This window comes from Nerophis ophidion, linkage group LG12 (genome assembly GCF_033978795.1).
Source record: "Nerophis ophidion isolate RoL-2023_Sa linkage group LG12, RoL_Noph_v1.0, whole genome shotgun sequence".
Taxonomy (NCBI): domain Eukaryota; kingdom Metazoa; phylum Chordata; class Actinopteri; order Syngnathiformes; family Syngnathidae; genus Nerophis; species Nerophis ophidion.
Genome location: NC_084622.1, coordinates 52,431,772 through 52,456,771, shown reverse-complemented (window position 1 = coordinate 52,456,771; position 25,000 = coordinate 52,431,772). Strand labels below are relative to the sequence as shown.

General features: G+C 37.1%; 1 protein-coding gene across 1 annotated transcript in view; it reads left to right on the top strand.

Moving 5' to 3' along the window:
- The window catches only part of LOC133563544 (homeobox protein aristaless-like 4), a 101,477-nt gene that overhangs the window by 84 nt on the left and 76,393 nt on the right, over positions 1-25,000 (top strand). The window contains exon 1 of the mRNA XM_061917715.1: positions 1-416. This exon is cut by the window's left edge and continues 84 nt beyond it. Coding sequence (XP_061773699.1) covers positions 128-416 — 289 coding nt within the window. The 5' untranslated portion in view covers positions 1-127. The remainder of the gene's footprint in view (positions 417-25,000) is intronic.

Genomic DNA, 25,000 nt, shown 5'->3' with positions numbered 1-25,000 from the left:
GTTGACATTTTAAACAATCCCAGATGCGCGTGTTGGTGCGTCCTGCGCGCGCCGTGCGTAAAAGTTGAAGGAGGAGGCAATAAAGGCCGGATTCTTTGCTTCTGGGGGAACATTTAAGTTTGCGGGCATGAACGCGGATACGTGCGTGTCTTACTGCGACATGACGGCCATGGATTCTTACTTCAGTCCTCCGGCCGCGGCCGCCAGGGAGCAGCAGGCCGACACCTTCAGGACTTTCAACGCCGGCTTCGGGGGAACCAAGGGACAATACGCAGACAAGTCCCGGGCTAGTCCCTTCCAGGCGCTGGACGGCGCGGAGGCCGAGGGCTCCTTCGCCAACAAGTACCCGCTCTACCTGCACTCCAGGCCCGCCTGCAAGACGCCGCCGGACGCCGGCATGCTGGCCTGCTACGCCGGTGAGTGCGTGCGCAGGACACCGCCAACCTACCATGAAAACCCCGCTTCTCTCGCTCAAAAAATATATATTATGCTTGAACGAGTAAAATGTGAAATGAGAATTTTTTTTTTTTAATTGAAGTGAAATAAGTAAAATGAGAAGACTTAGACAAAGTGTAATGATCCACACTAAAGGACGGAAAGGATCATGCAGGTGTGAAGTAGAATAAAAATTCACCGTATTCATAAAATATAACATATATGTCATATTTATATATACAGTATATATGTTACTTTTATATAATATATAACAATTAACATGTACAATATTACAGTACATGCAAGATAAAATAAGAGAGTAGATCTATGGGGACGGCGTGTGCCGGCAACCTGAGGGTTCCCGGTTCGATCCCCAACTTCTACCATCCTCGCCACATCCTGAATGTGTGTGTGTGTGTGTGTGTGTGTGCGTGTGTGTGAATGTTTGTGTGAATGTGAATACGTGTGTGAATGCGTGTGTGTGAATGTGTGTGATTGTGTTTGTTAATGTGTGTGTGTGAATGTGTGTGTGATTGTGTGTGAATGCGTGTGTGATTGTGTTTTTTAATGTGCGTGTGTGAATGTGTGTGTGATTGTGTGTGTGTGAATGGGTGTGTGATTGTGTGTGTGAATGTGTGTGTGAATGTGTGTGTTAATGTGTTCGTAAAAGTGTGTGTGATTGTGTGTGTGAATGTGCGTGTTAATGTGTTCGTGAAAGTGTGTGTGATTATGTGTGTGAATGTGTGTGTGATTGTGTGTGTGATTGTGTGTGTGAATGCGTGTGTGAATGTGTGTGTGAATGCGTGTGCGAATGCGTGTGTGAATGTGTGTGTGATTGTGTGTGTGCATGTGTGTGTGAATGTGTGTGTGAATGCGTGCATGTGAATGTGTGTGTGAATGTGGAACTAGCGCTTTGAAGGTAAAAAAGTGACCATTTATGTCTCCATGATAAAGAAAGAGAAGGTAAAAGACATATCAAATATCTAATCAGTGGTTCTCCACCTTTTTCCCGAGCTGTACCCCCTGTCAACATGTTTTTAACTCAAGTACCCCCTAATCCAGGGGTGTCCAAACTTTTTCCACTGAGGGCCGCAGACTGAAAAATCAAAGTATGCGAGGAACATTTTGATATTTTTCTTTTTAAAAAGCTATACAATAGTTGTTGTTTTTCACCTTTATGACTTTCCTCAAGTTTGGTCCCCGGTCTCCAGAAGGGTCTCAGTCATAAAAATGTTAGAAATAGGTCATAAATGATTATTTTTTTAATTTAATGCTTGAATCTCAAGATCTGTCTGTTGCTATAACATTTTTTTAAATTTAGTTTTTTATGATTATGGCCTTTATGTCAAAACCCTTATTTATATGACAAACACACAAACTATGAAACATTTCCCCCCAAAACATTTCAGAGTGGAATATTTGACGTGAAGTAATTGAAACCCTAAATAGGTCAAAAATTCATAACAATAAAAAAAAGAATAAGTGTTAAATATAAGCCAAATGTATATTTATATATTTTTTACTTTTAACGCTTAAGTCTGTAGATCTCTTGATTATAAGATTTTATAATTTTTTTCATACTTTGTTTGTTTGTTTGATGCCCTTTTTGTGAAAAAAAAAAGTGTTTCGCACAAAATATGCAATATTATCCCCCCAAAATATTTGAAAGTGAAATAGTTCCAGTGAAGTAATTGGAGGCTTCAGCAGGTCAAACACAGTCCACATGGCAGCTTTGTGTTATTACTCTCAACATTGCAGCTTTTTATTGTTACATGTCACTGTTTACTCTTTTATTACACTTTTTACGTTTGAAATTTTTATTACAGTATTTTTTGCTAATTTACCAAATTAGCTGGGGCCCACAAATGGCCCTTGGGCCGCACTTTGGACACGCCTGCCCTAATCAGAGCAAAGCATTTTTGGTTAAAAAAAAGAGACAAAGAAGAAAAATACAGCACTATGTCATCAGTTTCTGATTTATTAAATTGTACAACAGTGCAAAATATTGATCATTTGTAGTGGTTTTTCTTGAACTATTTGAAAAAAAAAAAGATATAAAAATAAGTAAAAACTAGTTGAGAAATAAACAAGTGATTCAATTCTAAATGCAGATTTCTCCACATAGAAGTAATCATCAACTTAAAGTGGCCTCTTTGGGGATTGTAATAGAGATCCATCTGGATTCATCAACTTACTTCTAAACATTTCTTCACAAAAAAATACATCTTTAACATCAATATTTATGGAACATGTCCACAAAAAATCTAGCTTTCAACACTGAATATTGCATTGTTGCATTTCTTTTCACACTTTATGAACTTACATTCATATTTTGTTGAAGTATTATTCAATAAATATATTTATTAAGGATTTTTGAATTGTTGCTATTTTTAGAATATTTTTTTTTAAATCTCACCTACCTCTTACATAAATCATTTTCATTTTCGTTTTTAAAATCGGAATTGCGTGACTTTAAAAAACATATATAAATATTTTTCTTTGAAAACTCCAATACTTAGTCCTTAGTTTATTATTCCTTCAGTCAGTGGTCTGCAAAGTAAACAAACAGTTTTACATAAACACTTGATAAATTGAAAATGTTGCAGAGCGAGAGGGTTTAGGCTGAAGTTGAAGACTACAAACAATGTCAAATACAAGACGAGCTTCCTAAAAAATGACATTTCCTTTGCACAACATATAATAAATACACAACATAAAGAATGTTCAATGATATTTACAGTAAAGACATGTGAAGTATCCTTGCACACCGGTTAGTTAAACCTTTGCACCAATCATACAAACAATTATACTTCCATTATTGTTGATATCCCACACTTTACTGACAAGTTTTGAATCATAACTTAGACATGTTTTTCACCCCCTTTGGGAAAGGAAAGGAAAGAAAAAAAAGTTGTCTTATCTTCTTTGTAGTTTTATTCCTTTTTTTATTATTGTTATTGTTCCCACACTGCAATTACTTTTTTGTGTCACTTTTGATATGGTTTTGTCACAGCGAACTTGCCTTTTTTATTTCTTTCATTTTATTTTTGGATTTTGCATCTGGTCAAGCCATGACATTGTGACTTTCTTCTTCTTTTTTTAAGTGTTTAAGGGCGGCGAGGTCCTCAGGTGACCTAGTGATCACTTCCTGAGGAGCCTTGACGCCCAAGAATATTCATCCGTCTTGCTTGATTGATTGATTGATACTTTTATTAGTAGATTGCACAGTACAGTACATATTCTCTACAATTGACCACTAAATGGTAACACCCCAATAAGTTTTTCAACTTGCTTAAGTCGGGGTCCACATTCATCAATTCATGGTCTGTTCTGGATCGCCTGCTGATCCTGAGCCAGAGCAGCATGGATGCATATATACAATATCTGCAGGGTATTTTCCTAATAATGTCCATACTGTAAACCTTGAGTCGTTAAAGCCGAGTGCACTTCTCTCCTGAAGTGTGTATGTGAGTGTGTAGAAGTGCATGTGAGTGTTTAGAAGTGCACGTGAGGGTGTAGAAGTGCATGTGAGGGTGTAGAAGTGCATTTGAGGGTGTAGAAGTGCATTTGAGTGTGTAGAAGTGCATGTGAGGGTGTATAAGTGCATGTGAGGGTGTATAAGTGCATGTGAGTGTGTAGAAATGCATGTGAGTGTGTAGAAGTGCATGTGAGTGTGTAGAAATGCATGTGAGTGTGTAGAAGTGCATGTGAGTGTGTAGAAGTGCACGTGAGTGTGTAGAAGTGCACGTGAGTGTGTAGAAGTGCACGTGAGCATGTATAAGTGCACGTGAGCGTGTAGAAGTGCATGTGAGCGTGTAGAAGTGCACGTGAGCATGTAGAAGTGCACGTGAGCGTGTATAAGTGCACGTGAGGGTGTATAAGTGCATGTGAGTGTGTAGAAGTGCATGTGAGTGTGTAGAAATGCATGTGAGTGTGTAGAAGTGCACGTGAGTGTGTAGAAGTGCACGTGAGTGTGTAGAAGTGCACGTGAGTGTGTATAAGTGCATGTGAATGTGTAGAAGTGCATGAGTGTGTAGAAGTGCATGTGAGTATGTAGAAGTGCATGTGAGTGTGTAGAAGTGCATGTGAGTGTGTAGAAGTGCATGTGAGTGTGTAGAAGTGCATGTGAGTGTGTAGAAGTGCACGTGAGTGTGTATAAGTGCACGTGAGTGTGTATAAGTGCACGTGAGTGTGTAGAAGTGCGTGTGAGTGTGTAGAAGTGCATGTGAGGGTGTAGAAGTGCATGTGAGTGTGTAGAAGTGCATGTGAGCGTGTAGAAGTGCATGTGAGCGTGTAGAAGTGCATGTGAGTGTGTAGAAGTGCATGTGAGTGTGTAGAAGTGCATGTGAGTGTGTAGAAGTGCATGTGAGTGTGTAGAAGTGCATTTGAGTGTGTAGAAGTGCATGTGAGTGTGTAGAAGTGCATTTGAGTGTGTATAAGTGCACGTGAGTGTGTAGAAGTGCATGTGAGTGTGTAAAAGTGCATGTGAGTGTGTAGAAGTGCATGTGAGTGTGTAGAAGTGCACGTGAGTGTGTAGAAGTGCATGTGAGTGTGTAAAAGTGCATGTGAGTGTGTAGAAGTGCATGTGAGTGTGTAAAAGTGCATGTGAGTGTGTAGAAGTGCATGTGAGTGTGTAGAAGTGCATGTGAGTGTGTAGAAGTGCACGTGAGTGTGTAGAAGTGCATGTGAGTGTGTAAAAGTGCATGTGAGTGTGTAGAAGTGCATGTGAGTGTGTAGAAGTGCATGTGAGTGTGTAGAAGTGCACGTGAGTGTGTAGAAGTGCATGTGAGTGTGTAAAAGTGCATGTGAGTGTGTAGTAGTGCATGTGAGTGTGTAAAAGTGCATGTGAGTGTGTAGAAGTGCATGTGAGTGTGTAGAAGTGCATGTGAGTGTGTAGAAGTGCACGTGAGTGTGTAGAAGTGCATGTGAGTGTGTAAAAGTGCATGTGAGTGTGTAGAAGTGCATGTGAGTGTGTAGAAGTGCATGTGAGTGTGTAGAAGTGCACGTGAGTGTGTAGAAGTGCATGTGAGTGTGTAAAAGTGCATGTGAGTGTGTAGAAGTGCATGTGAGTGTGTAGAAGTGCATGTCTGAGTGAGCAAAGTATGATCGTCCAATGGGATTTTAACTGTAAAGTTCAACTAAATATATTTGCAAAACCTACAAACTAATACTCTCCATTATCAGCATTTCTCAATGATTGACATTCAGTTAACAGTTTTGTCGGTGCAATATTAAATAGCCATTGTTTTTAAACCAAATTTAAAAACAACATTTTGCTGAAAAGGGTTATCCTTTAATGTTATTGATGTTGCTATATCCTACTTTGTACTCTTCCTTTTTAATCACATTTTAATCGTCTCCTCTCCACTCTATACGCACTTTAAAATGTTGGATTAAAAAAATAACCCAAATTTTAACCCAACTGCTGGTTCAGAAAAGGATCAACCCCCCTTACTTGAGTTATTTTAAAATCAACATTTTGGGTTAACTTTTTTCAACCCAACTTTTGCATTGATTTATTTCACCAAAACACAAGACAATAATAACTGTGCATGTGAGCTGTGTGCTTGGGATTTTTATGCATTTTTATTAGGGATGCACCGATTAATCGGTAACCGAATATATTCGGCCGAATATGGCAAAAAAAGCCACATTCGGCCTTCGGTGGAATGAGTTAAAAACAAGGCCGAATAGTGGCGTGTGACGCAATTTTTTGACGCGGTGACGCAATCAACCAACGTGCAGTGACGTTGGGATATGTTGTGTACCTGTATAAGTGTATGAGGTTACAAGCACACACTTATTGAGATTTAGTGGGGCCTCTGTTTACATTATTAGCCTGTTGTGTAGGCTACCTGTATAAGTGTAAGAGGTTACAAGCACACACTTAATTGAGATTTACTTGAGCCTTCTGTTTACATTATTAGCATATCTACTGTGGCTAAGCAGACTTTTGCCAAAAGGACAATAATTCATTTGTTGTGGGTTTATCCACTTTAATGCACTTTATTTTTTTTTGGAATGCATGTTTTGTTTGAAGGCCTAATATAAATGAAAAACTTTGTGCTTTTTTTGAAAAGCAAAGGCTACTTGAATATTAAAAAAAATGTCAGTATTCAATAAAAACATACTTTATTTGAAAAATATGTCTAAATATTTATTCTAGGCTATTTATGCAATATTAAAAAAATTGTGAAAAACTGCATTCATTATTCGGTATTCGGCCTTCGGCCAAGCGTTTAAGTTTTATTCGGCTTCGGCCACAAATTTTCATTTCGGTGCATCCCTAATTTTTATCTATTTTTCTATATTCTTATGTGTTATTATGTATTTACACTAAATTAGTTTTGCTTACAATTTCGTTGCACGATGTACAATGACAAAAAATATATATTCTATTCTATTCAAAAGGTTGAGCTATGCTACCTCAATGTAAGTTAATTATTAACCCAAGTATTGGGTTGAATTGATTTAACACAAAAGCTGAGTTACGCTCACTACGATGTTGGGTTATTCCAAACCCAACTATTGGCTTGTGCAATTTAGCTCTCCTTGACCTAATAGTTGGTAAACATGATACTGCTGGTTTGTCCTACTGATGAAAATTATTTTTATTCCGTTGCCGCTGACTTAGGCTGTAGCAACCCCCCCCCCCACACCCACACACACCCAAAAAGGGACAAGCAGGAGAAAATGGATGGATGGATAAAATATACTCAAAAGCAAGATATGAGTGTCATTTTTTTTTTACAAGAATTGCTGTGTATGCTCATAGTTCTATACAGCATGCTCCAATATTTTCATGTACATAAGATGTGCTTTTGTAAAAAATCTTAACGAGATTAATTAATTCCCTTCAAGAAAAAAAGTACCATTTTAATGAAAAAAAACAAAGCCTTTCACCCCAAAAATGTGTTACTCTTTGAAAAAATAACCAAAAAACAGTTCATATTTTTTAAAAGTCCCAAATAGGTTATCCTACTTTGTACTCTTCCTTTTTAATCATATTTTAATTGTTTCCTCTCCACTCTTTTCACACTTAAAAATGTTGGGTTGAAAAAATAACCCAATTTTAACCCAACTGCTGGATCAGAAATAGACAACTCACTTATTTGAGTTATTTTAACTTAATATTTTGGGTTATTTTTTTCAGACCAAGTTTTGCGTTGAATTATTTGACCAAAAAGTTGAGTTATGATAACTCAATGTTGGGTGATTGTACAAACCCCGTTTCCATATGAGTTGGGAAATTGTGTTAGATGTAAATATAAACAGAATACAGTGATTTAGAAATCCTTTTCAAGCCATATTCAGTTGAATATGCTACAAAGACAACATATTTGATGTTCAAACTCATAAACTTTATTTTTTTTTGGCATATAATCATTAACTTTAGAATTTGATGCCAGCAACACATGACAAAGAAGTTGGGAAAGGTGGCAATAAATGCTGATAAAGTTGAGGAATGCTCATCAAACACTTATTTGGAACATCCCACAGGTGTGCAGGCTAATTGGGAACAGGTGGGTGCCATGATTGGCTATAAAAACAGCTTCCCAAAAAATGCTCAGTCTTTCACAAACAAAGATGGGGTGAGGGTCACCACTTTGTAAACAAATTGTCAAACAGTTTTAGAACATTTCTCAACGAGCTATTGCAAGGACTTTAGGGATTTTACCATCTACTCTCCGTAAAATCATTAACAGGTTCAGAGAATCTGGAGAAATCACTGCAAGTAAGTGATGATATTACGGGCTTTTGATCCCGGTACTGCATCAAAAACCAACATCAGTGTGTAAAGGATATCACCACATGGGCTCAGGAACACTTCATAAATTCCTTGGCAGTAACTACAGTTGGTCGCTACATCTGTAAGTGCAAGTTAAAACTCTACTATGCAAAGCAAAACGCATTTATCAACAACACCCAGAAACGGAGCTGGCTTGGCTGGGCCTGAGCTCATCTAAGATGGACAGATGCAAAGTGAAAAGGTGTTCTGTGGTCTGACGAGTCCACATTTTAAAATATATTTGAAAACTCTGGATGTGGTGTCCTCCAAAACAAAGAGGAAAATAACCATCCGGATTGTTATAGGCACAAAGTTCAAAAGCCAGCATGTGTGATGGTATGGGGGTGTATTAGTGCCCAAGGCATGGGTAACTTACACATCTGTGAAGGCACCATTAATGCTGAATGGTCCATATAGGTTTTTGAGCAACATATGTTGTCATCCAAGCAGCGTTATCATGGACGCCCCTGCTTATTTCAGCAAGACAATACAAAGCCATGTGTTACAACACCGTGGCTTCGTAGTAAAAGAGTGCAGGTACTTTCCTGGCCCGCCTGCAGTCCAGACCTGTCTCCCAAGGAAAATGTGTGGTGCATTATGAAGCGTAAAATACGACAGCGGAGACCCCGGACTGTTGAAGGACTGAAGCTCTACATAAAACAAGAATGGGAAAGAATTCCACTTTCAAAGCTTCAACAATTAGTTTCCTCAGTTCCCAAACGTTTATTGAGTGTTGTTAAAAGAAAAGGTGATGTAACACAGTGGTGAACATGCCCTTTCCCAACTACATTGGCACGTGTTGCAGCCATGAAATTCTAAGTTAATTATTATTTGCAAAAAAAAAGAAAAGTTTATGAGTTTGAACATCAAATATGTTGTCTTTGTAGCATATTCAACTGAATATGGGTTGAAAAGGATTTGCAAATCATTGTATTCTGTTTATATTTACATCTAACACAATTTCCCAACTCATATGGAAACAGGGTTTTTAAATAATGTTAATGAAATTAACCCATAATAAAATTACCTTCAAGAAAAAAGTAACTTTTTAATTAAAAAAAGCGCCTTTTATCCAAAAAAGTGTTACTTGCTGAAAATAACCCAAAAATGGAGTTAAAATAATACCCTCATAACCCAAAAAATTGATTGCTATTCATAAAAAGAACTATAATTGAACTCAACACTAGCAACTCATAAATTGGGTTATTAGAAAATAACCCAGCATCTTTTAGTGAGCAGCACTTTGAGATGCCATTAAAATTAACAACATTTTAAATTATCATTATTTTTATTATGAACATAAAGACAGCACATCTTACATTAGGCAGGACTGTGAAAAACCCAATAGTTGGGTTGGGGAATAACCCAACATTAAGTTATCGTAACTCAATTTTTTGGTTAAATAATTCAATGCAAAAGTTGGGTTAAAAAAAATAACCCAAAATGTTGAGTTAAAATAAATCAAACAAGGGGTTTGTCCTTTTATTGTTTTACACAAATAGACAACAATGGCACATACTTTTTTAACATTTTCATCAGACAATATTTCGGTACATTAGATGGAATTTTTACCTGTACACTAGAAAATGTTGGGTTATTTTGACAACCCAATTTATGAGTTGCTAGTGTTGGGTTACATTTTGGAGTTATTTTTATGAACAGTAATCAATTTTTTGGGTTATAAGACTAACCTATTTCTGGGTTTTCAAAATGATTAATCATTTTTGGGTTGTTTTTCAACAAGTAACACATATTTTTATTTTTTTATTAAAAACTTACTTTTTTTTTTAAGGGAATTTTATTATGGGTTAAGCTCATGAACATTATTTAAAATCACCCAAGATTGAGTTATGCTGACTCAATGTTGGGTTAACCCATTTAACCCAATAGTTGGGTTGTGGAAATAACCCAACATTAAGTTATCGTAACTCAACTTTTTGGTTAAATAATTCAACACAAAAGTTGGGTTGAAAAAATTAACCCAAAATGTTGAGTTAAAATAAATCAAACGAGGGGTTTGTCCTTTTCTTGTTTTACACAAATAGACAACAATGGCACATACTTTTTAACATTTTCATCAGACAATATTTCGGTACATTAGATGGAATTTTTAACTGTACACTAGAAAATGTTGGGTTATTTTGATAACCCAATTTATGAGTTGCTAGTGTTGGGTTACATTTTGGAGTTATTTTTATGAACAGTAATCAATTTTTTGGGTTATAAGACTAACCTATTTCTGGGTTTTCAAAATGATTCATCATTTTTGGGTTGTTTTTCAACAAGTAACACATATTTGTATTTTTTTATTAAAAACTTACTTTTTTTTAAAGGGAATTTCATTATGGGTTAAGCTCATGAACATTATTTACAATCACCCAACATTGAGTTATGCTGACTCAATGTTGGGTTAACCCATTTAACCCAATAGCGGGGTTGTGGAATAACCCAACATTAAGTAATCGTAACTCAACTTTTTGGTTAAATAATTCAACGCAAAAGTTGGGTTGAAAAAATTAACCCAAAAATGTTGAGTTAAAATAACTCAAACAAGGGGTTTGTCCTTTTCTTGTTTTACACAAATAGACAACAATGGCACATACTTTTTAACATTTTCATCAGACAATATTTCGGTACATTAGATGGAATTTTTACCTGTACACTAGAAAATGTTGGGTTATTTTGACAACCCAATTTATGAGTTGCTAGTGTTGGGTTACATTTTGGAGTTATTTTTATGAACAGTAATACATTTTTTGGGTTATAAGAGTAACTCCATTTCTGGGTTTTCAAAATGATGAATCATTTTTGGGTTGTTTTTCAACAAGTAACACATATTTTTATTTTTTTATTAAAAAGTACCTTTTTTTTTTAAAGGGAATTTTATTATGGGTTAAGCTCATGAACATTATTTACAATCACCCAACATTGAGTTATGCTGACTCAATGTTGGGTTAACCCATTTAACCCAATAGCTGGGTTGTGGAATAACCCAACATTAAGTTATCGTAACTCAACTTTTTGGTTAAATAATTCAATGCAAAAGTTGGGTTAAAAAAATTAACCCAAAATGTTGAGTTGAAATAAATCAAACAAGGGGTTTGTCCTTTTCTTGTTTTACACAAATAGACAACAATGGCACATACTTTTTAACATTTTCATCAGACAATATTTCGGTACATTAGATGGAATTTTTACCTGTACACTAGAAAATGTTGGGTTATTTTGACAACCCAATTTATGAGTTGCTAGTGTTGGGTTACATTTTGGAGTTATTTTTATGAACAGTAATCAATTTTTTGGGTTATAAGACTAACCTATTTCTGGGTTTTCAAAATGATTCATCATTTTTGGGTTGTTTTTCAACAAGTAACACATATTTTTATTTTTTTATTAAAAACTTACTTTTTTTTTTAAGGGAATTTTATTATGGGTTAAGCTCATGAACATTATTTACAATCACCCAACATTGAGTTATGCTGACTCAATGTTGGGTTAACCCATTTAACCCAATAGTTGGGTTGTGGAAATAACCCAACATTAAGTTATCGTAACTCAACTTTTTGGTTAAATAATTCAACACAAAAGTTGGGTTGAAAAAATTAAACCAAAATGTTGAGTTAAAATAACTCAAAGAAGGGGTTTGTCCTTTTCTTGTTTTACACAAATAGACAACAATGGCACATACTTTTTAACATTTTCATCAGACAATATTTCGGTACACTAGATGGAATTTTTACCTGTACACTAGAAAATGTTGGGTTATTTTGATAACCCAATTTATGAGTTGCTAGTGTTGGGTTGCATTTTGGAGTTATTTTTATGAACAGTAATCACTTTTTTGGGTTATAAGAGTAACCTATTTCTGGGTTTTCAAAATGATGAATCATTTTTGGGTCGTTTTTCAACCAGTAACACATATTTTTATTTTTTTATTAAAAAGTAACTTTTTTTTAAAAGGAAATTTTATTATGGGTTAAGCTCATGAACATTATTTACAATCACCCAACATTGAGTTATGCTGACTCAATGTTGGGTTAACCCATTTAACCCAATAGCTGGGTTGTGGAATAACCCAACATTAAGTTATCGTAACTCAACTTTTTGGTTAAATAATTCAACGCAAAAGTTGGGTTGAAAAAATTAACCCAAAAATGTTGAGTTAAAATAACTCAAAGAAGGGGTTTGTCCTTTTCTTGTTTTACACAAATAGACAACAATGGCACATACTTTTTAACATTTTCATCAGACAATATTTCGGTACATTAGATGGAATTTTTACCTGTACATTAGAAAATGTTGGGTTATTTTGATAACCCAATTTATGAGTTGCTAGTGTTGGGTTACATTTTGGAGTTATTTTTATGAACAGTAATCAATGTTTTGGGTTATAAGAGTAACCTATTTCTGGGTTTTCAAAATGATGAATCATTTTTGGGTTGTTTTTCAACAAGTAACACATATTTTTATTTTTCTTATTAAAAACGTACTTTTTTTTTTAAGGGAATTTTATTATGGGTTAAGCTTATGAACATTATTTACAATCACCCAACATTGAGTTATGCTGACTCAATGTTGGGTTAACCCATTTAATCCAATAGTTGGGTTGTGGAAATAACCCCACATTAAGTCATCGTAACTCAACTTTTTGGTAAAATAATTCAACGCAAAAGTTGTGTTGAAAAAATTAACCCAAAAATGTTGAGTTAAAATAACTCAAAGAAGGGGTTTGTCCTTTTCTTGTTTTACACAAATAGACAACAATGGCACATACTTTTTAACATTTTCATCAGACAATATTTCGGTACATTAGATGGAATTTTTACCTGTACACTAGAAAATGTTGGGTTATTTTGACAACCCAATTTATGAGTTGCTAGTGTTGAGTTACATTTTGGAGTTATTTTTATGAACAGTAATTAATTTTTTGGGTTATAAGAGTAACCTATTTCTGGGTTTTCAAAATGATGAATCATTTTTGGGTTGTTTTTCAACAAGTAACCCATATTTTTATTTTTTTATTAAAAACTTACTTTTTTTTTAAAGGGAATTTTATTTACATTATTTACAATCACCCAACATTGAGTTATGCTGACTCAATGTTGGGTTAACCCATTTAACCCAATAGTTGGGTTGTGGAAATAACCCAACATTAAGTTATCGTAACTCAACTATTTGTTAAAATAATTAAATGCAAAAGTTGGGTTGAAAAAATTAACCCAAAAATGTTGAGTTAAAATAACTCAAATAAGGGGTTGGTCCTTCTCTGAACCAGCAGTTGGCTTATTTTTTTAACCCGTTTTTTAGTGTGTGGCATCGTTTACCAGGATTTCACAACATTTAAGCGTTTTTTCCACAGTAAAATACTGTAATTGAAATTTACTGATTTACCCTAAAATTTCACAGTATTTACCTTTTATTTCACAGTGAAATACGGTGTTACTGTTCAACTAAGCCTGCAAACTGATATACAATAAAAATGTTTACAGTGAGCCTCTTCAATAGAAAAAAAAAACATCATAAAAGTGCAAAGTCATGTAGTTTTTTTTAGTAGGGGGAGTATATGTCTCCAAAGTTGTTTGGAACACTTCTGCACTTAAGTGAACTAATCTGGCGAGTACACTGACAGCAGCTTTTGAAGGCCGTCATTAAGTGCAGCGTGCGGCAGTTAAAGAGGAGAGCTTTGCAGTGTGATTACTGAAAATGTTGCAGCCAGATGAAGACGCTGTGGCTCCGGGGAGGACACTTTTGGGGTCGAGTCAAAGCCTCAGGCGTCAACAGGCTTGTGCTCTTATGTGTGGTCCAACATTGGAGATATATTACTCACTGTTGATATTTTATCTCTTCCACCATGGCCAAAGGAAAAAAAAAGTCATCTGATATACAGGCGGAGCGTGTGTGTGTGTGTGTGTGGCAACATCGTCTCCGACCGCTACGTTGTTGTTTACATGGCAACCAAGCAGCGGCGAGCTGTTCTGTTTCACAGCAATGCATTGTGGCGCAAACACTACATTGTTTAGGCATTCCTGAGAAAAGTAGGGCCCGAGGGCCACATGCGGCCCATTAAGATTTTCAACCCGGTCCGCCGGATGTTCGACATGATTTTTTTTAGACCTTTAACATCAAAAGTGTGTCTGCCATTATGATGTGCAGTGCTGTTTTTGAACTATAGAAAGTATTTCAATGGTTGAAATTAGAGATGTTCAATAATGGCTTTTTTGCCCATATCCGATATTGTCCAACTCTTAATTACCGATTCCGATATCACTGATACCGATATATACAGTGGTGGAATGAACATTTTGTTGTGATGCCCTGCTGGATGCATTAAACAATGTAACAAGGTTTTCCAGAATAAGAGAACTATTAAGTTATGGAAATCAATGCCAACATGGCACTGCCATATTAATTATTGAAGTCACAAAGTGCATTGTTTTTTTTAACATGCCTCAAAACAGCAGCTTGGAATTTGGGACATGCTCTCCCTGAGATAATCCTGATGCCCACCAGACCTATGGGAAATACTATACTTTGACTTTCACAAAGTCTAAGTCTAAGAAAGTGCATTATTCTTAATTTTTTTTTAAACATGCCTCAAAACAACAGCTACAAAAACATCTTCAGTCCAGATTATACTAGAGTAATAAAGTAAACGATAACATAGTCCTCCTTTAGTAGGCTGCCTGGCTTATTGTATAACAGGAAATTATAAACTGGGCTCAATCTGCCCCGCTCTAACATATTTGTATGAGTAACACAAATGTGCTGCAAGCTGGTGGTGAGTGCTTGAAGTGGCCGAGCAGTCAGTCAGAGCTTCTGAAATGCTGCCTTGAGACAGGGAACCTCCGTTCACTGCAAGCTGCTTTCGATTTTTGCTTTTCATCCATCTTCCGCTTGTATTCATCGTGTATCTCCTTATGATTCTTGAAGAGGTGGGAGATCTAATTGCTCGTATTAAAGAAAGACGTCTTGGTTCCTCCTCCCATAACCAACTTTTTGCAGTCATTGCAAATTGCCTGTTTTTTTTATCCGTCAGACACACTTTAAAATAATCCCAAACCATAGACATGGTGACGTTAGTTAGTCATTGAGCGAGCTCGCTTGTTAGCCACGGCTACAGCACCGGCAACCACACTCTTCGCTCACGGCAGTTTGATGAGGTCATCAAGTGTCGCCAGTAAACCTCTCATGCTGCAGTCAACTCCTGTGTTGTGTGTGGGAGAGGAGCTACTGACTGGGTATATATCCGTGTTATACCGGATATGTACCGCTCTATACAACAGCGTTTTAAAAAGTCATTAATTTAACTTTTTGAAACAGATACCGTTAATTTCTGATATTACATTTTAAAGCATTTATCAGCCGATATTATTGGACATTTCTAGTTGAAATCTGCACTTTCGGGTGTTATAGGATTTATTACGCTGATCTACATCACAGCAGATGCGGAAGCAAATTTTGACAAAAAATGTCTGCATAAAAGTGATAATATATCATATTGTAGGTGTTTATTACCCTTGTTTGTTTGTTATATTGTTGTGTTTTGCTTGATTGTAAAATATGTCTATGGAGGAGCTGGTCTGAGAAGTAGAAGAGCAGCAACGTTCATATGTTGTTAATATTCAGTCTTTTATTGTTAATAGCTAGTATTGTAAATCCCACGTAAAAGAGGAGCGACGTTCTTATGTTAATTATCAGTCTTTTATTGTTCATAGTTTAAATTGTAAATCCCACGTAAAAGAGGAGCGATGTGCATATGTTGTTGATTTTCAGTCTTTTATTGTTCATAGTTAATATTGTAAATCCCACCTTTTCATGTACATTTTGGGTGTCCCATTCAGTAAAAAAACTGTAAAATTCCTTTTTTTTTTTTTTTTTTTCGGTGGGCCAAATCACACATACTGTGCAGCAGATTTTTACAGCGAAATGTGTATATATCATTTATAAACACACATTCATTGCCCAGCTCTGGTTTAGGGCCACAACCAGGGCCCCAAACAATTATTATGTGCCCCCCCCTTCTCCATCTAGGGGACCCCATGATCATTTTTCATCTTTTGTAAAGATGATGTCTTTTCTCCTCTCATTTAAGTCTGTCAGTTATAAAATACGATGTCAAAAGTTATGATAAAATCCATTTTGCTGTCAAAGTTCAATAATAAGGTTGTACGAATCAAACGTGTGAATCCATTCTCTAACCTAAATCTAGATAATGGCTTTCTCAACGTAACGCACTATATACAAAACCCAAAGCAGTGAAGTCAGCACATTTGGTAAATGGTCAAATAAAAACAGAATAGGATGATTTGCAAATCATTTTCAACTTATATTCAATTGACTAGACTACAAAGACAAGATATTTAACGTTCAAACTGGTAAACTTTGATATTTTTTTGCAAATATTAGCTCATTTGGAATTTGATGCTTGCGAAATGTTTCAAAAAAAGCTGGCACAAGTGGCAAAAAAGACTGAGAAAGTTGAGGAATGTTCATCAAACACTTATTTGGAGCATCCCACAGGTAATTGGGAACAGGTGGGTGCCATGATTGGGTAAAAAAGCAACATCCATGGAATGCTCAGTCATTCACAAACATGGGGCTAGGGTCACCACTTTGTGAAACATGCCTGAGCAAATTGTCGAACAGTTTAAGAACAACATTTCTCAACCAGCTCTTGCAAGGAATTTAGGGATTTCACCATCTATGGCAGGGGTCGGGAACCTTTTTGGCTGAGAGAGCCAAAAAGCCAAATATTTTAAAATATATTTCCGTAAGAGCCATATAATATTTTTTTTAACACTGAACACAACTAAACACGTGCATTTTTAAGTAAGACCAGCATTTCTAGAGTATAATAGGTCTCTTATTCATTGTAATAACATTGTTATTCTGAAGCTAACTGTGGAGGGGGCGTGGCCGGCGGGCCTGCAGTGACAGGTGCGTAGATGGCCCACCCGGGCCTTGTTATCTAATCACCTGTCGATGTGTTATAAGCAGCAGCCAGGAGGAGAGACTGGGTTGGGCCTGGAAATACTATTGCTGGAAAGCAACTGAGACATATTGAAAAATAAAACAATATTGTAACCCTGAAATAGGCTCTCATGTCGGTGCTTGGGGGTCTGAAGAACTCCCAGGAGGGCAAGCCCCACACTGACCAATAATAAATAAATAACTTCTTACCATTAACACAACTTCTAGGTTCCCTATCCCTGATCTACGGTCTGTCATATCATCAAAAGGTTTGGAGAACCCGGAGAAATCACTGCATGTAAGCAACAAGGTTTGATTGATTGAAACTTGTATTAGTAGATTGCACAGTTCAGTACATATTCAGTACAATTGACCACTAAATGGTAACACCCCAATAAGTTTTTCAACTTGTTTAAGTCGGGGTCCACCTTAATCAATTCATGGTAGGCTCCTTCTTCTTTTCGTGTCTTTGAAGTATGCTTTACTCAGTCTTTTGCATTGTGGTTGAACTCTGCGAGATCTTTGAAGCTGCACTGGTTGGGTAGCAGAGGACAGGCAAGGCAGCGCTGCATCGTGTGGTCCTCTTCTCCGCATTTGCAGGTGGTTGGGCCGGTTTTGTAGCCCCATCTGGTCATACCAGCTTTTGATCACCCTGTTCTTGTTCTCAGGCGGTTTAGTGTCTTCCACTGGACCCATGGTGTTTCAGACCAGGGGGGGCAGGTCCTCAGAAGGGGGGATTCCATCTCAATAGGAGGGGGAGTCTTTCTCCTGTCTTTGTGTCCATAGCTGGAGTCTGGTTTCTTCCCGAGATGTTGGTAGGGGCTGGTTATTGCTGAGGAAGCTTGTCCTTGACTCCAGACGTTGGGCTGAGGGTTCACGTCCATGGAGGAGGTTGCGTTTGTCACTGGTAGCTTTTGTGAACTCTACTCGGCTGGCAACTTCCCGTCTCACGTCTGCAGGCGCAATGCGAGCGAAGAGATGTAGGTTGTTCAGGTTGGGAGGCTTCAAGCAACCAGTGATCATGCGGCAGATGTCGTTCAGCCCTGGGTCGAGTTTCTTGGCATGGGTTGATCTCTCCCATACAGGACATGCATACTCCGCCGAGGAATAGCACAAGGCCAAAGCAGTACATCTTAGTGTGTGTGTTGTGGCTCCCCATTTGGAATTTGTCAGTTTCCGTAAGATGTTGTTTCGGGAACTGACAAGGCTGAAAACTGACATTTGAATTGACCTTCATTCCCTCAGGCTGCATAGGAGCTGAACTGCATTATCCATCCATCCATCCATTTTCTACCACTTATCCCCTTCATGGTCGCTGGCGCCTATCTCAGCTACAATTGGGTGGAAGGCGAGGTACACCCTGGACAAGCCACCACCTCATCACAGGGCCAACACAGATAGACAGACAACATTCACACACTAGGGACCATTTAGTGTTGCCAATCAACCTATCCCCAGGTGCATGTCTTTGGAGGTGGGAGGGGCCAATCCCCAGGTGCATCTTTTTGGAGGTGGGAGGGGCCTATCCCCAGGTGCATGTCTTTGGAGGTGGGAGGAAGCCGGAGTACCCGCAGGGAACCCACGCAGTCACGGGGAGGACATGCAAACTCCACACAGAAAGATCCCGAGCCCGGGATTGAACCCAGGACTACTCAGGACCTTCATATTGTGAGGCACATGCACTAACCCCTCTTCCACAGTGCTGCCCTGAACTGCATTATATTGACAGGTATTTCTAGTTTTACAACATATATTGTTTTTTTTTGTTTACCTTTATGGGGAACAAAAATCCCATTGAGACTAAAAACTTATTTTTCCAAGGAAGTCCGGGCTAAGAGGCAGAAGAATTACACATAGAAATGACATTTTGCTAGGAATGTAACGGTACGTGTATTTGTATTGAACCATTTCGGTACGGTGGTGTACCGAACGAGTTTGTAAGCTAAAGTCTTAACAAGCTGCTTTGCTTCTTCTGCCTCTGTCTGAGCACCCAGCATTGTCCCACCCACACAATCATCTGATTGGTTACATGTACAGCGGTAATAGCCAGTCAGCAGTGCAGATTCAGAGCGCATGTAGTCAATGCTTCAAACGTCGAGCAGATAGGTGTTTAACAGGTGAGCATAAGGCAGCGTACTCTCCCCAAATGATAATAAACACCTCCCAGTCAACTACTACTAACATCACTATAAGCCTGTTGGCCTTCTAGAAACTTCAACTGCAGCTCTTCTCGCTCGCAGTTCTGGCTTGAGGTGAAGGCTAATTAGCTTTTCTGCGTAATGTTAGCTCATTTACTGTGTGTGTGTGAGTGTGTTTGTGTGTGTGTGTTTTATGAACAGAAAAGCTTTAAATGGCAGGGTCCCTGCTATCACATGTTGACAAAAATATAACATTTACATAATAAAAATCAACTACAGGCTTCCCAAATGCTGTAATAAATGAAGCATGATGAGTTGACTTGAAACTGTTTAATGTTGCACTTTTTATATGTAGAAGAAAAGTTTTGTAATTGTATTTAATCCGAGCAACAATTTGAGGCAGTTTAATGTGGATTAACGTGGGCAGAATTATTATAGTGTTCCGAATGTTAAAAGGATAAAGCCATTGTTTACAAATTTGGTAAATAAATAACCAAAACATTTATATTTTGTTGTTTTCTTACTGTACCAAACATGAACCGAACCGTGACCTCTAAACCGAGGTACGTACCGAACCGAAAATGTTGTGTACTGTTACACCCCTACTTTTTACACAGTAAAATGACAAGATGGACATCAATTAAAACCGTTACAGGCTGCTTCAAATGCTCCCAGAATAGATTTAAAAGCATTTGAGGAAAAAAAAAAAATCAGTCAACTTCCAGTTTCTGTGTAGCATGTTCCAAGCACAAGGAGCTGCAAAGACAAACGTTTTTTCCCCCAATTCAGTGCAAGCAAAAGGGACAGAAAGCAACATCTGATTCTTGGATCTCAGAGCATAAGTTTGTACTTTTCTGTGTAATCAATGTAGGGTCAATTTTAGTGTTGGTACATAAAGTAAGCTAACATTTCTACACCGCTTTAAAGAAAACTTAAAAACTAAAACAATAAAGATCAGAATACCTTTATTGTCGTTGTATGGAAACAACAAAATTGGACAGCAATCCAGCTCAGTGCTTTTTAAAACAACCTACATAAAATAGTCTTAAGACAACAAAATAGGTCTGGGTGATACGGCCTTTTATTAATATCTCAATATTTTTAGGCCATGTGACGATACAGCATATACATCTCCATATTTAGCCTTGAATGAACACTTGATGCATATAATCACAGCAGTATGATGATTCTATGTGTCTACATTCAAACATTCTTCTTCATACTGCATTCATATATGCTACTTTTAAACTTTCATGCAGAGAGGGAAATCACAACTAAAAGTGTATTTATGAAACAGTTATTAAACAGTGGCACAAACATTCATGTCATTTCCAAAACAGAAAGTGCAAGATTGTCAGAGACATTTTAAAACAAGCTATGAGTGCACTTTTGTGCATGATGTCACACAAGATATTTCAATAATAAAAATTAGCTGCATAAACGGGAATCAAATAGTGTATGTCCTTCACTATGTGGTAGGTTCCTGCGGACGTTATCTCCTGTTTTAAACAATTTTTTTCATACGGTGTTGATCTGGAAATAGTTGCTTTGGCATTTTGTTGCTGTGGCACCAAACAGAGATGTTGACATGCAGAGTTTCAAGCACTCCTTATTTTCTAGCGGGTGACTTTTCATTAGTAGTGCTGCTACTTTGTGTAGCGACACTTTTGCCGCATAAATGCTCAACATCTTCCCGCTTTGAAGCCAAACCACCGCCAGACGATGGACCTCCTGCTGTTTTTCTTGGGAATTAATTCTTCCTCCATTTGTTACCAGAGTCGCACCTTCTCTCTCTTGTATTACCACCCGCACCTCACCGTTAGCATCACAGCTATCCTTACAATGTCCCTACCTCTCTGCTCCGTGTGACAGTATGTGACATATGTAAGAAGGTGCGCTTGGTTTAAGAGACAAGAAAGAGTGAGAAGAGTCTGTAGTGTAATGCCAGCAGCTAAAAGCAACTGCGTGAGAACATATACTCCGATATCACCATATAGTCATTTTCTATATCGCACGAGACAAAGCCGTGATATATCGATATATCGCCCAAGCTGTTTGCAGACTTTCTCTCCAAAGCTTCTCTGGTCTCTCTCCCCTTGTCCATTTGTGTCATTTTGCTTCTTTTCAGCCGGTAACATGGAGGCAGGGTTACGTAAACCAGTCCCTCCTGTCATTGCGGGGACTCCGGGTTGCTCTGGAGATCTGATGTTTGGCGAGTATGAATAATAACCATATAGGAGCCAGTCCTTCACATCTGCCTCGTATTAATGCGAGGCTCTCCTGCCGTGCTGACTTGCATTCCTCGCCACTGCATCAGCTTCAGCTTGCATTTCATTCATGAGATGAGAGCATGAAGACACTCTTTTTCATTGCCAGCCTACCTGAGTTTGACTTTTACTTTATTAAGGATCTCAAATTAGTCCACACCGATGTGGAGACTATTCTACCTGGGGTGCAGGCCAAAAAAACCCATCACACAATCACTAAACAAAATATTACAATGCATGATCAATAATAAAATGCTGTAATACAAAAATAGCAACAACAAAAAACTAACAAAAAATCTAACAATGTTCATACCAAAGATTGAAAGAGCAATAAAAAAATAGATATATATTTTTGCAAAAATAAAACAAAGAACCAATGGCCTACAATATACATTACTTTACCAAAGACAAACAATAAGGGACGAAAAAGTACCATCCATCCATTTTCTACTGCTTGTCCCATAATCAATAAAATAGTCAACAATCAATAAAACCAGTCATGACATTAGGTACAATCTAGAATAATCTCTTCCCGCAAAACTTCTTCGGCAACAAAATGCCGAAGCAACTATTTCCACATCAACACCGTATGAAAAAAATAGTCAACAACAGAAGGAGATAAGGTTCGCAGGAACCTACCACATAGTGAAGGACATACACTGTTTGATTTCCTATTATGCAGCTCATTTTTATTACTGAAATATCTTGTGTGACATCATGCACAAAAGTGCACTTTATTTGTTTTAAACTATTGTAGTGGCGTTCTGTACAAAAATTGCACTTTAATTTAGTGTTGTTTTGATATGTCATCTTAGTGACATCATGCACAAAAGTGCACTTTATTTGTTTTAAACTATTGTAGTGGCGTTCTGTACAAAAAGTGCACTTTAATTTAGTGTTGTTTTGATATGTCATCTTAGTGACATCATGCACAAAAGTGCACTTTATTTGTTTTAAACTATTGTAGTGGCGTTCTGTACAAAAAGTGCACTTTAATTTAGTGTTGTTTTGATATGTCATCTTAGTGACATCATGCACAAAAGTGCACTTTATTTTTTTTTTAACTATTGTAGTGGCGTTCTGTACAAAAAGTGCACTTTCATTTAGTGTTGTTTTGATATGTCATCTTAGTGACATCATGCACAAAAGTGCACTCATAGCTTGTTTTAAAATGTCTCTGACAATCTTGCACTTTCTGTTTTGGAAATGACATGAATGCTTGTGCCACTGCTTAATAACTGTTTCATAAATACACTTTTAGTTGTGATTTCCCTCTCTGCATGAAAGTTTAAAAGTAGCATATATGAATGCAGTATGAAGAAGAATGTTTGAATGTAGACACATAGAATCATCATACTGCTGTGATTATATGCATCAAGTGTTCATTCAAGGCTAAGGCAAAATATGGAGATATATATGCTGTATCGTCACATGGCCTAAAAATATTTAGATATTAATAAAAGGCTGTATCGCCCAGCCCTAAGTCAGTATCCACACAAATGCAATGAAGACAAATGTATATTTAACCTGATTGTTATGGTTGCAGTTTTGAGTAGAACAAGTACCGTCCCATAACTAGAAGATAAGAGGAAAAAAAAGAAGCTTATCGTCGACTAATAGCGGACGCGCGCGCATTTAAGGACTTATGCGGATCCCAAATACAGGTAACAGAAGGTAAGAAAAGTTGATTTTGCATAATATTGCGAAACAAAACAGCAGCATTAATTGGCCGATATCAGACAGCCAATAAATGCTTTAAAATGTAAAATCGAAAAATTATCGGTATCAACAAGTATGAATTATGAGTTTTTAAAAGGCTGCTGTACAGAGTGGTACCCGGACGTAGGGAGAAGTACAGAGCGCCAATAAACCTTAAAGGCACTGCCTTTGTGTGCCGGCCCAATCACATAATATCTACGGCTTTTCACACACACGAGTGAATGCAAAGCATACTTGGTCAACAGCCATACAGGTCACACTGAGGGTGGCTGTATAAACAACTTTAACACTGTTACAAATATGCGCCACACTGTGAACCCACACCAAACAAGAATGACAAACATTTCGGGAGAACATCCACACCGTAACACAACAGAACCAATACCCAGAAACCCTTGCAGCACTAACTCTTCCAGAACGCTACATTATACACCCCTTACCCCCACCTCAACCTCCTCATGCCCTCTCAGGGAGAGCATGTCCCAAATTCCAAGCTGCTGTTTTGAGGCATGTTAAAAAAAATAATAATGCACTTTGTGACTTCAATAATAAATATGGCAGTGCCATGTTGGCAGTTTTTTCCATAACTTGAATTGATTTATTTTGGAAAACCTTGTTACATAGTTTAATGGCATAATAATGTGTTAATTCCACGACTGTATATATTGGTATCTGTTGATATCAGAATCGGTAATTAGGAGTTTGTACAATATCGGAATATGGGCAAAAAAGCCATTATCGGACATATCTATTTGAAATGTATGATGATATAACGTTTTGTTTTATTGTTATAGATGATTAAAGTATAAATATATGTAATTGCACACAGTACATATAACTTAAAAGGATCAAGGAAGCCAGGAAACACCTCGCCAGTCAGCCTTGTGATCATGGCGCCCTCACAAATAGATTGTCTGCATTAGCGCTTATAATGACATTATTACTAATACTTGGTTGATATTCAAGTCATGAATTCTAAATGGAGTATTGTTGGCACTTTTTCAATGGTTATTTATTTGATTTTAGGAGCAAAATAGTGGGCCACTGTAAGATGATTTTTATTTAAGTTCATTGACGAGTTAGAATGCATTAGAAAATATATAAAATATATATTAATTGTGAACGATAGCCAAAATTCCCCCATATTCCCCTTTAAGGTGTACAATGAAGCTGCTATAAGGATGATTAAGTAAAAATAAATGTAGTTGGGTGAGATTATAAAAGTGATAAAAGTAAGGTTTTGAAGGTAATAATAAAGGAGGTATTATGTCCGACTTGTACTACATTTCAAGCTGTGGCGTCATTCTTGGACACAAAACTTGACCACCTACAACAGGATTATGGGTAATCCGAACATAACAACTGATCCAATTTTCAATAGTATTGATCCTATGACTTACATTTTGCTCAATAGGTTGCATGCAAGAAGGAAGTACAGTAATTGTATGATGTTTTTTCAACATTGTTGTATTTATATTAGTGCTGTCAAATTATTGTGTTTGTTTAATCAGAATAATCAAACTTTTAAATTTAAACCAATCCCAGGTCATATTAATTTGCTTAATAAATGTAAGCAATACATTTATTAAGAAAAGATAAAAGTACTGTATTAAAACATTATTTCCACCCTTTGGGGGCCATACAAATCGATGTGACGGGCCACATTTGGCTCCCGGGCCTTG